General features: G+C 43.5%; 1 protein-coding gene across 2 annotated transcripts in view; it reads left to right on the top strand.

The window, feature by feature from the left end:
• The first annotated feature begins 262 nt into the window (after window positions 1–262).
• KCNQ1 (potassium voltage-gated channel subfamily Q member 1) overlaps window positions 263–14,540 on the top strand; it is a 329,005-nt gene continuing 314,727 nt past the window's right edge. For both annotated transcript variants that reach the window (XM_030950000.1, XM_030949999.1), the window contains exon 1: window positions 263–710. In XM_030950000.1, coding sequence (XP_030805860.1) covers window positions 313–710 — 398 coding nt within the window. In that variant the 5' untranslated portion in view covers window positions 263–312. The remainder of the gene's footprint in view (window positions 711–14,540) is intronic.

Here is a 14,540-nt window from a genome sequence, read left to right as displayed (position 1 = left end):
ACGCAGCCATAGCGGTGACAAGGCACAGGTGCTACAGGCGAAGGTCAGCAATGAGGACAGCGACACTTTCGAGCGCAGCCCGGGGATGTTCCAGGCGCCGCCGGGGCTCCGGCCGGTGCCGGGCAGGGGGAGCGGCTGCCGCGGGCAGCGCCTCCCGCCGGGCCGCACCGGGACTGCGCCGGGCCCGCCCCCGCTTCCCCGCACCTTTCCCGGCCGGAGCCGCCCCGCGGGGCCGGGCCAGCGGTGTCTGCGGCGGGACGGGGCGCCCGGCGCTGCCCGCAGCTCCCGGGGCTCCGCCGCGCCGCCCCAGCCATGTCCTCCAGCTCCCCGCCGGGCGAGCCCAAGGGCCGCAGCCTGGGCCGGCTCTCGCTGCCCAGGAGGGGCAGCATGACGCCCGGCAAGAAGCTGGCGGCGCTGGAGCTGGCCGAGAGCGCCCCGAACGCCCACTACGCCCCGCTGGCGGCCGCGCAGGGCGGGCAGGCGCCCGCGGGATGCGGCCCCGCGCCCGAGCGGGAGCGGGCACCGCGCCTGCGGAGCGAGGTGCTGGTGGTGAGCGCCGACTGCCCGCGGCCCCCCGTCAGCCTGGACCCCCGCGTCTCCATCTACAGCCTCCGCAAGCCCCTGCTCAGCCGCAGCAGCGTCCAGGGCAGGGTCTACAACTTCTTGGAGCGGCCCACGGGATGGAAGTGCTTCGTGTACCACTTCACCGTGTGAGTAGCGCCCCGCTGCCGCCGGGCACCTGCTCCGCACTCCCGTTACCGGCGCTGCAGCGCTGCCCCGGCCGTGCCCTGAGCGGCCGCTGCTGCCGAGCCCCCTCCCCGGAGGCTCCTCGGGCACCGAGCCTCCCAGACCTGCCCGGTGCTCCGGGCTTACACATCCTGCAGTTACGGTCCTTTGGGCTGTGGGTGGTTTGGTTTTTTTGGTGTTTTTTTTCCCTGCAGGTGTGAAGTAAAACAAAAGTCACCCTCTAGGGGAAAGTTTGCCCTTTTAGTTAAGAGAAATGCTGTATCTCAGTTCAGGAGCCCTTAGGTGAACTGAGATCAGATAGTGCGGGAGCTGGTTTCAGGCAATTTTCTTCAGAAGGCTACCCAGGGAGCCTTGTTCATACTGATCGTAGAAATGAAGTAGGTAGCAGTGTCACCCATGCTTTATTACTTTTTGACGCATGGCTCCTGATTTCAAGCAGTGACACCTGTGTGATGCCGATGCTCACTGCATAGCAGCAGTTTCTAATTGAACAGGTGCTATCGATTATCAGTGCTGCAGTCTTGTCAGAGGAGGATGAGAAACAGGTGATGCTCATTTTCCTTGCCTCTTTTATTGCCCCGGCTCTACCTCCTTGTGCTATCCATTACGATGGGAAGGAGGTGGTGTTCGGAGGGTGCTGTTGAGCCGCGGGTAGGTTGAAAGTTCCTTTTTCTGTAGTACTGTCTGCAGAGTGCAGTGTCAAACCCCAGCCAGCAGATCTGTGGAGCACGAGCATCCCAGCAGGTGTCTCTGTGAGGCATCAGCTTTTCCATCGAGGTGTTGCTGAAGGCTTGTGTGGCCTCTTGGGCAATTGGCATGTGTTAAACTAGGTGAGAAGGTCAGGTAGGAATGTGGTGTGTGTTTATTGTATTCATGCACAAACATATATATATATATGTATGTGTATATCCATAACGTGTATACATGCTTATTCCAACAGAAAGATATTTTGTGGTCAAAATCCTAAGACAAAAGCCACCAAAGTCCATTTTTATGACTTTGTTACTGTATTCTGATTTTAAGTTCTATTTCTAAGTAACTGTTATCTAAAGTCAGTGCAGGATTTTGTGCTTCTGTTCCACACTTGAGGATTCTGGAGTGTTTAGGTCAACAGGTTAAGTGGTACCAACTTTATTTTAGTGGAGGGGAAACAGCTGTCATCTGAGTGTATGTAAATGGGAGATGACTGGGTACAACTGCTGAGATAATTGTGGGCTCCATTCTCTTTAGCCTTATGATAATGCCATGAGATGAGAAAATGAGTAATGACTGTAATGATGAAGTGCCTAATAGCTGTTGTTGAACAATGTAAAACACTTTTGGGAATTGGAGCCCCCCCTTTTTTTTTTTTCCTGCCCCTAACCAGGAGTTTTAGGTAGATATCTTTTATGGCTTCTGACCTTTCAGGTGTCTCAAATTATGCTTGGATCGTGCAGCAAACTGTTTTCAATATCTTAACTAATCTTCTCTAAATCTTAACAGCAAAACAGCAAGTCTAGGAAAACTCTGAAAAACAAAACCCAAGCTTATAGTCCTTTCAATACTTAAGGCTCTAGCCTGACTTTTAACTGGTTTTTTTGGGATTTTGGTTTTTTGTGTTTTTTTTTTTTTTGCGAATATTTGCAGTGTGGATTAATCCTGTTTGCGCAAGAATTAAGATTCTGTAATTTGTGTAAGTCATTACGTGTTTCCCCCCTCGACACACACCCATGGTGTAAGCATTAGCCCCAGCATTTCCCTTCTTTCCAGAACTCTTCTGATGCAATGACGAATGACAGTGGCAGTAAATATTCTCAAGCCTCTTACCAAGCATTGTTCAAATTCCTTAGGGCACTGAAGAGACAGAAGAGGGTACTGACACCCTTGTATGTTTCTCACAAGGCAATCTTCAAGTACCATGTAGGCAGCCTAACTCTGATTCCCACCAGCAGAGGGAATTGAGGCTTTACTGTTCTCAGCCCAGCCTTTTTTTTTTTTTTTTTTTTTTTAGTATATAAGCTTTTTGTGCCCATTAAATCATGGTGTAAGGTACTGGTCTTTGGTCCATACTTGTCCAGCTCTTTTTGAGCTCGCAAAGCAACATTCTACTGTGCTAAGGAATGCTCTGTTTGGACTACAATCCCTGCCAGCCAGGTGCTGAGCATTGGCAGATGACTTGTTGCTAAAATTAACTGATGAGGCAGATTTGTCTGATTCAGAGAAGCTGCTGGGCACCAGCATCTCCTCAGGAGGAGGCACAGGACCTGCTTTGTGCAGGCAGCTGGATACAAGGGATGAGGTGCAGAGCTGGAAAGGACCTGGAGTCATCCTGGAGGAAGTACTTGATTGTTCTATTGTCAGCATACAAACAGTCATTCATAGAATGCTAAGCCTGGTTTTACCTTGGGGGGTGCAAGGACCCTGGTGTTAGTATCTCCTGCCGAAACGACTTTAAGAAACTGAACTCATTTTGCCTGTAGTCGTTTTGACTCCCGCTGCAGTCTGCCTCCTGCTCTGTTCTGGGGTTTTCAGCTGCCTGGGAGGTCTCTGTCGCTGTCCTCAATGTGTAGAGGGGAAGGAGAGGAAACGGGAGTGGTGTTAAATCAGGGCATGAAGACCTAAGCTGAGTAGAGAGCCCTGGCCAAGATCTAGCGCAGTGATGGGAGCAACCGCTGGAGGCTTAATTTTCTGTTTTCTGCATGGTGTGGAGTGTGTGGCTGTGTTCTTAATTATATGCTGTAATTATTAGAGTTAGAAACAACTCCTGGAATAGCCCATGTAACTTACTCTGGAACTGTATCTCTGGCTGCTTGTTAAAACACTGTTTATCAAGAGATAAGAGCTACATCTACTGATTGCCTGTCACACCCTTTTCCTGCTCAGGAATCTTAGTCAGTGGTATGTAGAATACTAATAGCTAAGAACTGATACTCAGGATTGATTTTCCTTGGTTTTGTATTATATTGTTAGAAAAGGGAAGTTGGACACCAAGCTTTAATCCACAGATTCTAGGTTGTTTTGTTTGTTTCATATTATTTTGATTGCTGCTTGTTCTGGTGAGTAGCAAAGGCCCTTGTGTACCCTTGACTTAAAGGATGGAATCTGGCTGTTTTGCACAGGTCAGGTCATGACCTGTTTTCTTCTGAATTATTTCTTTCATAAGGTGTCAGAAATATCTGTTTTCCACTATGCAAAATGTATATTCTCTCTTGTTGATATTTTCAGTCTCCAGGGTAATTTGACACTCCAGTCTCTGATTAAATCAATTTAATTCTAGACAGGTATTTTCTAAGAATTTTTCTTATTTGCTTAGACCAAAGTGAGCAGAATAGGGAATGAATTATTGTGCCTCACTTATACTTGATTTTTGAAGGCTGAGGAAATAGTCTCTGTGGGGAGAAAGAATGGCTAATCAACCATTAATTAATTAACTCAAAAAACCTGCCTAAAAGTACTAGGAGAGATGATGGAACCTCTTAGTTCAGCTGCCTGACTTGGTTTGATTTTGTAATAAATTTCATGTAAATAGATGAAGCATACAGTGTACATACACCTGATTTTACCAGGGCAAGTAAATTGTGCTTCGTGGCTGAGGACCTACATGCATGGCTTCTGCAAACCCAGTTGGTGGTTGCTTGGAGACTCAGACTTTGCAAGCTTTGCTTGCCCTGTGGCCGGGCTGTATGGGCGGCAGTGTCCTGCCAGGGCCACCAAATCTGCCTTGGCTGTCAGAGCAAGGGAATGACTGAGTGCCACTGTTCTCAGTGACCTTCCAGGCTAGGGCATCTTATCACACTTATCATAGCAGTGCACCTTGAGAGGGCAGCTGTGAGAGGCGAAATGTTCTGCAGCCTGAACAAATCGAGTTTTCAGCCTCTTTGAGGAGAGGTGGAAAAAGAAACTCTGCTCTCATAGTGGCCTGCTGAAACTCTTGGGTAGTCCCACAGTTGGAAATGACTGTACAGAATAAGTGAAGTTGTCAGATGTTAAAAAGAATGATTTTAGGTTTAGGTACTCAACAGAAGAGGTTCTTCTCACCTCTTAATTTTAAAATAAACGTCTTAAAATATGCCTGAAGAAACTGAAGTTATGAACTGATTTCTCTTCTTCTTGGTGTGGCAAATAATGACTTCTGGCAGTATTGGTTCTTTGAAGTGTTGGCTGTAACCAGAGCGAACAATTTGGAAACTGATGGACCGTTGGTTTGTTCTATTGTGGCACCTCTCCTTTGTTGCCATGCAAGATAATCAGCTTCTGTCTTATCTTTGCATGCCTGTACCTGGTTCAATTTACTTTGCCTTTGTATAAGTTTGGTTTAATCAGCAATGATTGTCATTGGGTTTGTTGGAATCCCAAGTTGTTTACATAAGCTTGGCCTGGCCAGTGGCTGGGGTTTGGAAAAGTGGTCTGTGGAAACAGGCAGACTCTGAGCAGCATGGCTGCATGTGTGTGCACACAGAGATAGGGAGTGAGCGTAGATAGAATATTCCAGTTGCCTGAATCAGGACTCACAGTAATCAGTTATTAAAGGCAAAGCAGTGTTTACACCAGGCTCTTTACGTACATTACATTGTGAAGAAAAAGCCTAACTCCAACTTAAAATCCCATTTTTGCCATGTTTCCAGACTTGCTGCAAACATACTTCCAAAACCTACTGGTTCATACTTGTGTAAAATGTTGAGGAGGAAAAAAGATCCATAAAACAATTACTGTGTGCACTGCTCACACATGACTTTTCTTTCAGACTAAAGAATGTTGCAAACTGAAACGCTGTGGTTTTGGTATGAACGTTTGTATGTTTAGAGATTTTTGTAGACTTCCAGATTATTACTTCTGTTAAAAAAAAAAAGACATAAATCCTCCAAGGTAAGCATGGCTTTTCCAAGTGGAAAGAAAGAAATATGACTTGGTCAGGGTCATATTCCCTGCTGTCAATAGCAGGAAGACCCAGGTTTAACTTTTTTTGTCTCATCATGACCGAGGTAGTTTAGTTGAGGCCAATTTGCAGCAGAGCAGACACCTTTGAAACCTAACACAATATATCTATCAATGTGCTTGGTAAAGCTTTACCTGAGAGGAAAAGGCATTGGAAAGCTGACTTTCCAGTATTCCCAGAGAGGAGGGAAGACCATTTGCCTACTCCACATAAGAAGGTGTGCTCATCTTTAGGAGTTGCAACTCCTGTTTGCTGATGAGCCTGATGGTGAAGCTTGGGCTTGTGGCAGATTTTTGGAGGCAGGTGAGACTGAGAAGTGGCTTAAGGGTTTTGTTGTTCCCCCTTTGTTCTCTGCATGCTGCAGTGCAGCCCCTTAGCTACAATATTGTGTAGGGGGATAGAATGTAAGAAAATAGTGCAGAAGGTAGTCTCACACCTGGGGAGTTGCAGCTGTACTAATCCCCAAAGATCAGGAACAAGCTGCTCTTAATAGGCCGCAGCTGTGTCCAATAAGAAGATAAGTGCTACAAAAGAGTGGGTTAGCTGGTTGGGGAGAGAGAGAGGATGGAGTTTGTTGGCTGTGCTGTGAAGAAGAAGGAGTCAGTGCTATGAGGAGCTGCATGTGAGAAATCACTGAGAAGGTATGGAACTTTTGCAATAAGATGACAACAATCAACAATATTGCACAATAATTGTGCTTCTTTAGGACCATGTAATTGAAATAGTATTTTTTGGGCTGGCCAGTACAGAGCTTCTCCCTCTTGCCCTGTTTCCCAATTTGTAGCCTGTCAGAAGTTTCATTTTTGCTCGGGGCTGTCTGGTTGTCTTGTGGCTGAGAGCAGTCCAAGTTTGTGCCATGAAGAGCTCAAGTGTTAGAAGGGGTCCCCATTTCTCTCTCCCAGTGGGACAGTAGAAGTTCTTGGGTTAAGAAATGTAGATACAAATAACTGTAATTGACTTTAAAAAAACTTTGATGAAATCACTTCTTTGCATTATTTGTCACATTCAGTGATTGTTGCATGAAAATTATTGTGGAAATGTATTTTGACTGTTGAAGTGGAAGGGAGGTGAAAATCCCGGGTACCTTCTAGTTAAAATGCCTTTTGAAGACGCCTCTAGCAATAATTGGGAAAATCCAGTTTCTGTTCTGAAATGCATAGTGGGATATGGTTGGCTACTAGGAAAAAAAAAATTCATTGGGTCAAGGCAGTTTTGTGGGGAGAAAAAAGACTTTGTAATTGTATTGGTGTTTAGGTTTTCTAGAAACAAATGGAAGCAGAAGACTGTAAACTGGCAAAAATTAGTGCTCAGTAAAGACATGTTGTGTGCAGTGGAGAAATAAAGAACTGTGAAATGCACACATAGAAGTTATGCATTTTTTCAATTTGGGCAGGCTTTCCTAGGATTGGCCTTCTCTCTTTTCCCATCATCCTTCCAGTATGACATTTCAGTCCTTCTCTCATGTTTGCTTTTAAATGTAGAAAAATAATTATCCTGCCTTTAAAAGTTGCCCATGAATGATCTTAAAAAAACCAGTAAGTTCAGCATTCACATTTCTGTGTCTCTGTCAAATGGTTGGTTGGGCAATTCTGGCACACTTCCTTGCCCTGACTCCTCAAGTGCCAGGGAAAAACCATGCAAGGCTGTGTAGCTAGGCCTCTTTCAAAACTTCCATTGCAGCTGAATCAAGGCTAGAGTTGAGATTCAATTGCAGTGAACTAATTAGGCTGAGCTCCAAGTGCCTGAGTGCTGGATGTGTTACAAACAACGGTGCCAACATATGCTGCAGGGAGCTATGCACAGGCACAGGGCTTAGCTGACTTCAAACTTGGCACCACCTCATTAATTTGGTCTGTTAATAGATTGTTTAATGTGCATTAGTGGCTGAGCACAAAAGCTGTGAACACCTGCTCATTCAGTTCCACATGGAAAATAGTGTCTTGTTGGGGGCAAGGTGTTTTTCTGCCTGCCAACGAGAGGTCCAACATGTTTCAGATGCCTTGGAGAGCTGCCAGATGCAAATAAACCTGGTGGGGAGGCTGAGTTACAGCAGAATGCCTAGGCTGGTGAGGTTTTAGGTGGGGTACTCAGCCTCCTCGTGCAGTCATGCTTCATCTGGCATAATGGCCTGGGAGAACCATTATAATACCAGGCATGGTAATGGGAGAGCACAGGCATTTGCCAGGCTCTGCTACAGGAGTAGTTGAGGTATGGAGTTCTTACCTCCTACCAGGAAGATATGCATGTAAGAGTGTATTTATATCTCTGTTTGTAAGTAGGAGCATTCAATGCTGTAGTAATCAAATTTAATATTAATTTTACTGTAAATTTTTATGTAGTTTTTTTTAATATGAAATTCTAAAGCTGCTCTCAACGAAGAGTCTTTCTGGCTTCCAGGGTGTGCATACCTGGAGGACTGTAGAGGTGCTTGGTGTGAGCTTTTCCCTTGTCTGATATGACCAATTTTTGAGGATATATAGACTTTCTTCTTTTTTTCCTACTCTCTGGTACAGAATACTAAAATAATAGCCATTTTCTATGTTCAAGGAGCTGTAAGAAGTTGCACACAATGCAAAGCAGGGCCTGAGTAAGTGTGTAAGTGTAGTGTAAGTAGTTTAAAATATCAAAAAAACAACACCAAAATCCAACAAAACTCCCAAAACAACAAAACTTCACAAAACCCGAAAATACTGTCCCACGTTTCCTCAATGGTAGTCCTGTCTTTAATAGCCACGTTCTATAACAGAAAATGTGACCCCTGGAAACATTACAATAAAACATAGGCACAGGGGAAGTTAGTGTTTTATTGAAGCTTAGTACAACCACCATGACAAAAGCCAGGGTTTTTTTTCTCTGAACTGCTTTAGTGTCAGAACTTCCAGTTGTGTGAGATAATGAGCACACATTTACTCAGAACTGACTGAATCCTTTTTGAGTTAAAGAAAAAAAAATGTCTGGTACTTTTTGCAAGGAATACATCAAGCACCAACTCTCTAGCCTTGGGATTTTATCATTTTAAAAGCAATAAATTCCCCAAAATAGGAAATTACACTGTAGGTTGTTCAGTGTTAAATATTCCTAGCAAAGTGTCCAGTGTAGGCATTTTTATTTTAGGTCTTGCTCTTCATAATCACTGTGATGATTTAATATTTTATGAAAAATGTTAACCAAAGTCAAAATAAACCTGGGACAGGGCTTCTGGATCCTTTTAAGTTTCTTCTGCTTCCGCAAATATCAATGCGGATCTTTGAATTTCATATTAAAGCTCTTGCTAGGAACATACATCTCATAAATGTTTTGCTAATGCCAGTGGACTTCTGAGACCTCATTTGACAACACAGTTTTGTCCCATTTGTAATAGAGAACTGAATTTTTTACTCTCAACTATAAAATCCCTCTGTAATCTGCTGAGGTTTTTTAAAAAGTAAATGCTTTGTTATGTAACTACACTAGTATTTACTTCAAATGGGAAATATACTGTTTTTAGTCAGCTAAGATCATAGAATAGTAGAAAATCTTTGTTTATCCTAACAAATTGTGCTCTTGATAATAACCTATTATTTTTACTCTTACCCCAGAAATAGAGCATACATTTTATTTTGCAATAATAGGAAATATCATACATTTGTTGGAGTAATATTTGGTTTGATTCTTAAGAAGTTATCATCATGTGTTTAACTTAACTCTGTGGACAGCTGTTTGCTTCCTAGTGGGAGCAATTTGTAAAGGTAAAAGGTAGGGATCCAACTAGTGAAGAGGGAAAAACTTGCATATACTTCTCTCCAAAATTAGGGCAATTAAAACTACTTGCAAGGCATTGTGCACCAGATGTGTATAAATATTTTAATATTATTTTATTTATAGTAAGGCTGATTTTTCTTTAACACTAGGCATCTTATGGTGCTAATTCTGTATGAACTTTGTCCAGGTGACTGCTGTCTCTTGTAAATATGTCAAATCACATACCATTTGTATGCAGGTTTTTTACCATCTCACCAGTAGTTTTGTTGTAGGTTTCTGACAATTAGTGGTCTTCCCTCTGTCCCTCCTTATGTGTTTTAGGCTGGGCAAGAACAAAGGCTTATCCCCTCTGTTTAGACCAGAGTGTGGTCACCCTTGCAGTATGCTGCTCACTGTCAGACAGCTGGAACTGACACAAGGAGACTGGGCAGGCTTGGATGTGTAGAAATTCAGAAGTTGTTGGGTTTCCTCTGCAAACCTACAATGAATTCCTGAAACCTCAGGATACTTTTAAATTGTTTCAGTTTTTTACAGTGTTTTCTCATTGCGGTGCTAATATTGCACACTTTTATATTATTTGGATAGTACAGAAAATTGAGTCATGGTCTGAGCACAGAATGTAAATCACCCGCCAGGTAATTTCCTTGGATTCTCTCCAAAGACACCAGGTGTAATAGCAGAGGCAAGGACTACAGAGCTCTTGCTCATCCCTTGTACTGAATGCATTTTCGTCCTGCAGAGTAAGGAACTGCCTTCCAAGAGTGTGTTTGCTCCTGCAGCAGCTGTCCCCTTCCCCATGTCATCTGAAAATGAGCTGGGATTGGGTAGAGTCTTCTTTTTCACAGTAAGCTGCATGTCAGCACAGTTGAAGGTGCCTCATCTCTTGCACGGATGTTGACAAGTAGAGCAAAGGAGAATGAATGCAGGAAATGGTTTCTGCTGCTAATCTCATTCTTACACCCTTCAAATGCCTGTGCCCAATTATTTGTGCAGGGCAGTGGAGATAGGGGAAGAGACAAGAGCAAAGATCTTTCATCCTGTGGCTTCAATAAGTAGAGAATGTCCTCTGCCGACCCTGTTAAGAATCAGTGGTGTTTGTATTCTGTGCAATGGCTTTATCTGATCTTTACAAACTTCAGCAAATAAGGTCCTATTTTTCCCCTGATATTCATCATAAATAGATCTAGTAGAAGCTATTTGTTTTTCACCCGTCTTAGAAGACATTAAAATGTGGTCAAACGTGACAATGAGTAAATAACTAAACGTGTATTGCTTTATTGTAGTGTGAGTAAACTTCATGTGATTGTATGCTGTTATCTTGGCTGTGACCCAGAAACTATTGATAATTGGTTATCTCAGCACTTCACTCAAAATAAACCGGCTCACTTGATGTTTTCTGTGTCAGCAGGTCATCCAGCACCCTGGCACTAAGCTGTGTGAGCATCCTGTTTCAACAGCATGTAAAGTATGCCAGGCACAGGCATCTGAGTGTTACCCAGTCATGTCAATTGTATGCCTTCATAGTTCTGTTCATTCAAGACAGCCATCTGTACATTTTATTTAGCTTTGTGGCACGATCTTTTTTGGGCAACTACATATTGAACCACAGAAATGAGAGAAAAGCTACAAGAGTGAGGGAGAAAACAGACCTTTGGAATCCTGCAGGTTTTGCAGCATGTGGAAGGCTGTAGGTGTGCTTGTGTTAATGCTGACCCTTCTTGGGTGTCTGATTGCATATTGCACTCTGATTTTCAAGCACTGAGGTTATCTCTGGACGACTTCTGTGGCATTCTTTTGTTGTCTGGCTTTAACAGGAAACATTACACATCCATCAAGTCTCACCGTAAAGTGAAATAGAGAAATTGAACTGATGGTGAAAATGTGATGTACAATTAGAAGAGCCTGATCTCTAGAAATTTTCAGTGGATTGTATCTGTAGGAGTAAAGGGCCACCTGCTTGTACCTCTTACATCAAAGAGTAGAGATAAAATTCAAGCTGGTTTTGATACTAGCTGTTAACCTCTGCTGAGGCTGTCTGCTGTTTCCAAGGGAAGTTTTCTGTCAGATATCTTTCTCTTGAAAGAAACAGTGCTTGTTTCAGGAAACCTGTATATGGTCTGTATTTGTTGCTATATTATTAATATTATAGTAATAATTAAATATTAAATATACAACATTATATATTATTATATTATTGAAATAATGCAAAATGCCATGGGATTATTTTCTTGAGGAGTTCTGCTGGAAGTGACTTGGTAAGTAATCAAACTGTTTCTCAGTGCTTTGAGGAAATCAGTCTGTCTGTTTTTACAATGTGTGCCAGCAGTCAGTGTGAGCTGTGGTCAAAAGCCACAGCCATGTGTTTCATCTTCAGTTTCCTCCTCCTCCCTGTAACAAATGCAATCTGATGATGCTACTGTCTGATTGCTAAAGTGAAGTGCTGTGTTTTCTTTGGAATTGCAGTCTCTCTCCATCCCCCTCAAACACCACTTCTGTCAGTTTGAAGCAGACTTTGTCGTCACTGGTTTTTTCCTATGGTGCCTCTTTTTGCCTGCTCCCCAGCCTCCCTGTGTCTCAGGCATTTTGGTGTGTAGAAGAGACTTTGTGTTCTGTTGAACTTTAGTGGCTGTGAAATACCATGGGAAACTTGTGCAAGTTTTGGACAGGAACTGAGGGCAGAAATGAACTCAGTTGGAGCAAAGCGTCCCATAGGCAGCTATTGATTAACCAGAATAAAATTTGGCTTCACCACTGAGATTAGCACCTACCTTGGTAAAATAAAATTGGTATTCTGGAGCATGTCATTTAAAAGGCATTTATAAATTGAACTCAGCTTTGAATAAGTGGTTTCCTACATAGTTAGGATATGGTGTGGTAATGAAAGTAGTTTCTTCACTTTACTGTGTCTTGTGGTAAATGTAAGGAAGAATGAAATGGTTTTTTACTGTTTCATTTTTACCAGGATATTTTCTAGGAACAACACTGCCATTGCAATGCAATGAAGATAAATAGTCATGGGAAAGCCAGACAATGTGTGCTTTCTTTCCCAAAGTGTAAAGTGACTGCTCCATAGTAATGAGCTGAAACAAGTTTGAATTCATGGAATGAAATGAAGGAAAATAGCCTAGACAGTCAGGAAGAAGGACCACCTGTAAATTTACTTTTTCCTCACAACTCCTCCAGATCAGTGTTACTGGCTGCCTTTTAACATTTTACAGAGAGGAGTGGACCAGATGAGCTCCATCAACATCCCAGGGACCTGAATGAAAGCATGAGATTTACTGGCTGTAACCTTCCCTGCACTTCATATCTCTACCAAATTTGATACTAATCAAGATAGTTTTTTGGGATGTATTTCTGCTGCTAGATGTGGATTACAGCTGAGCTGTGCCTGCTAGATCAGCCTGGATAAAGCTGTGCTAAGCATGGAGGTAGAGGGAATTCATGAGCAAACCCTGCACTTGCACCAGCTGGTGGGGTGTGAGCTGGTTCTGGCCCAAAAGCTCAGTAGCTGCAGCAGTGCAGGGCTGTGCCTGTGCTGGCAAAGGGCTCCTTAGCACAAGTGAGCACCAACAGTCCTGGCTGGCACTGGGACCAAAGCCTGGCAGAGGCTGTGACTGCACCTAACTGGGTAGAGACACTGCAATGTGCTATAGCATGACCTTCTAGAGCCGGGATCCCCGTGCCCTGTGCATCCTTACATCATCTAGTGCTCTGGGAATGTTTCTGGCCTCTAGGATGAAGTGACCATACACGTAGGTAGCCAGTCTGTGCTCCTGAGTTTGCCCCTGGCACTGCTGTGGTGCCTCAGAGCGCTTTGCTTTCAGCACCCGTGGATGTGAGTGAGTGCAGTGACATCAGGGACTGGCTGACAGCTCTATCATAAATAAGGTTTTTAGCCTTCTTACCCCCTGAGTCACAAGTTCAGTGGAAGTTGGAGGCTGTTTGTTCTAGATGTGGTAAATAACACAATCTGACTGCCCTCTCCTCTGGCACCCGTCTAAAGCTGTTATCAGCATTGCTGTGGCATGTTTGGTTTAGGGGCAAATTGGCACCTCTCTGACAAGTGCTGGAATGTCCCAGTCTGTCCTTGGGGTGTTGTTGGCATCTTTCACACCAGCAAACCCCCATCAACAGTCGTGATCGTGGGCAAACACCAGCCAAGTGCACAAAAGCGCTTATCGCCTGCTCGGCTGTGCATTCATAAAAAGCAAAGCCATAAAAATCTCCAGTGGCTGGCAATTCCAGAGCTTTCTGTTAGACTTGAAAAGGAGTCCTGAAGAACACAGGCTTCTTATCAATTTTAATTGCTGGGCAGTGGAGGGCTGCCGTTTGTTTAACGTCATTTGGTGTTAGCAACTCTGACACTGTGGTGCAGAGATGTTTCTGGCCAGCAGCATTCTGCTGAATGCAAAATTAAATTCAGCAGAAATCCTTTGGTTTTGGGAAGAGCTCAGGTTGAACAATTGAATCTAACACGTAAAGAAATGCAAAATAGGATGTTGAGAACAGATTGACTGGAGATGCAACAGATTGCATCGGGCAATGTGAAGATGTTAAATTTTAGAAAGTTGAGGTTTAAAAGTATAGATGCTGTTATATTGTAATTGCTTTTCATTGCTGTTGAAACTAAATTCTGTGTTCCCTAATCCTTTCAGATTGCCTTTTAAAATGTTGCAGTCGTGCTTATGCATTTGTACTGAAAATAAAAAAACTTCAGGGTTAATGTTCTCTGAATGACCCTGTATTCCTGGCACATGCTATTAGCCAAAATTCATGCCACCTTTAGGGAACTGGGCCAGACACAAAATCACTTTGAACAGTTGCATCAACATTTGTATATGGCTTTGCCTGTGAGATTCTGGTTTTGAAATCAGTTTGCCGGAGTTGAGCTGTTGTCAGATTCCGTGAGGGCCTACACCTGCATCACTAGAAACTGGTAGATGTGCAGGTTTTGGAGATACCAAGCAAGCATTTTAAATGCAGTTAAAAGTGCATCTGAACCACTTTTAAACAAAAGACCAGTAAGAAAACTCCTTGAAAATTACTCTGAAAACCACAACTTAAAAACAAGAAGCTGGTATGAAAAATATGTGTATTTTATGGCAGCTGACAGGGAGCAGATTGACAGCAGTTA

The sequence above is a fragment of the Camarhynchus parvulus genome, chromosome 5, assembly GCF_901933205.1.
Source record: "Camarhynchus parvulus chromosome 5, STF_HiC, whole genome shotgun sequence".
NCBI lineage: Eukaryota > Metazoa > Chordata > Aves > Passeriformes > Thraupidae > Camarhynchus > Camarhynchus parvulus.
The sequence above is the reverse complement of the archived record's forward strand: the minus strand, read 5'-3'. Positions and strand labels throughout refer to the sequence as shown.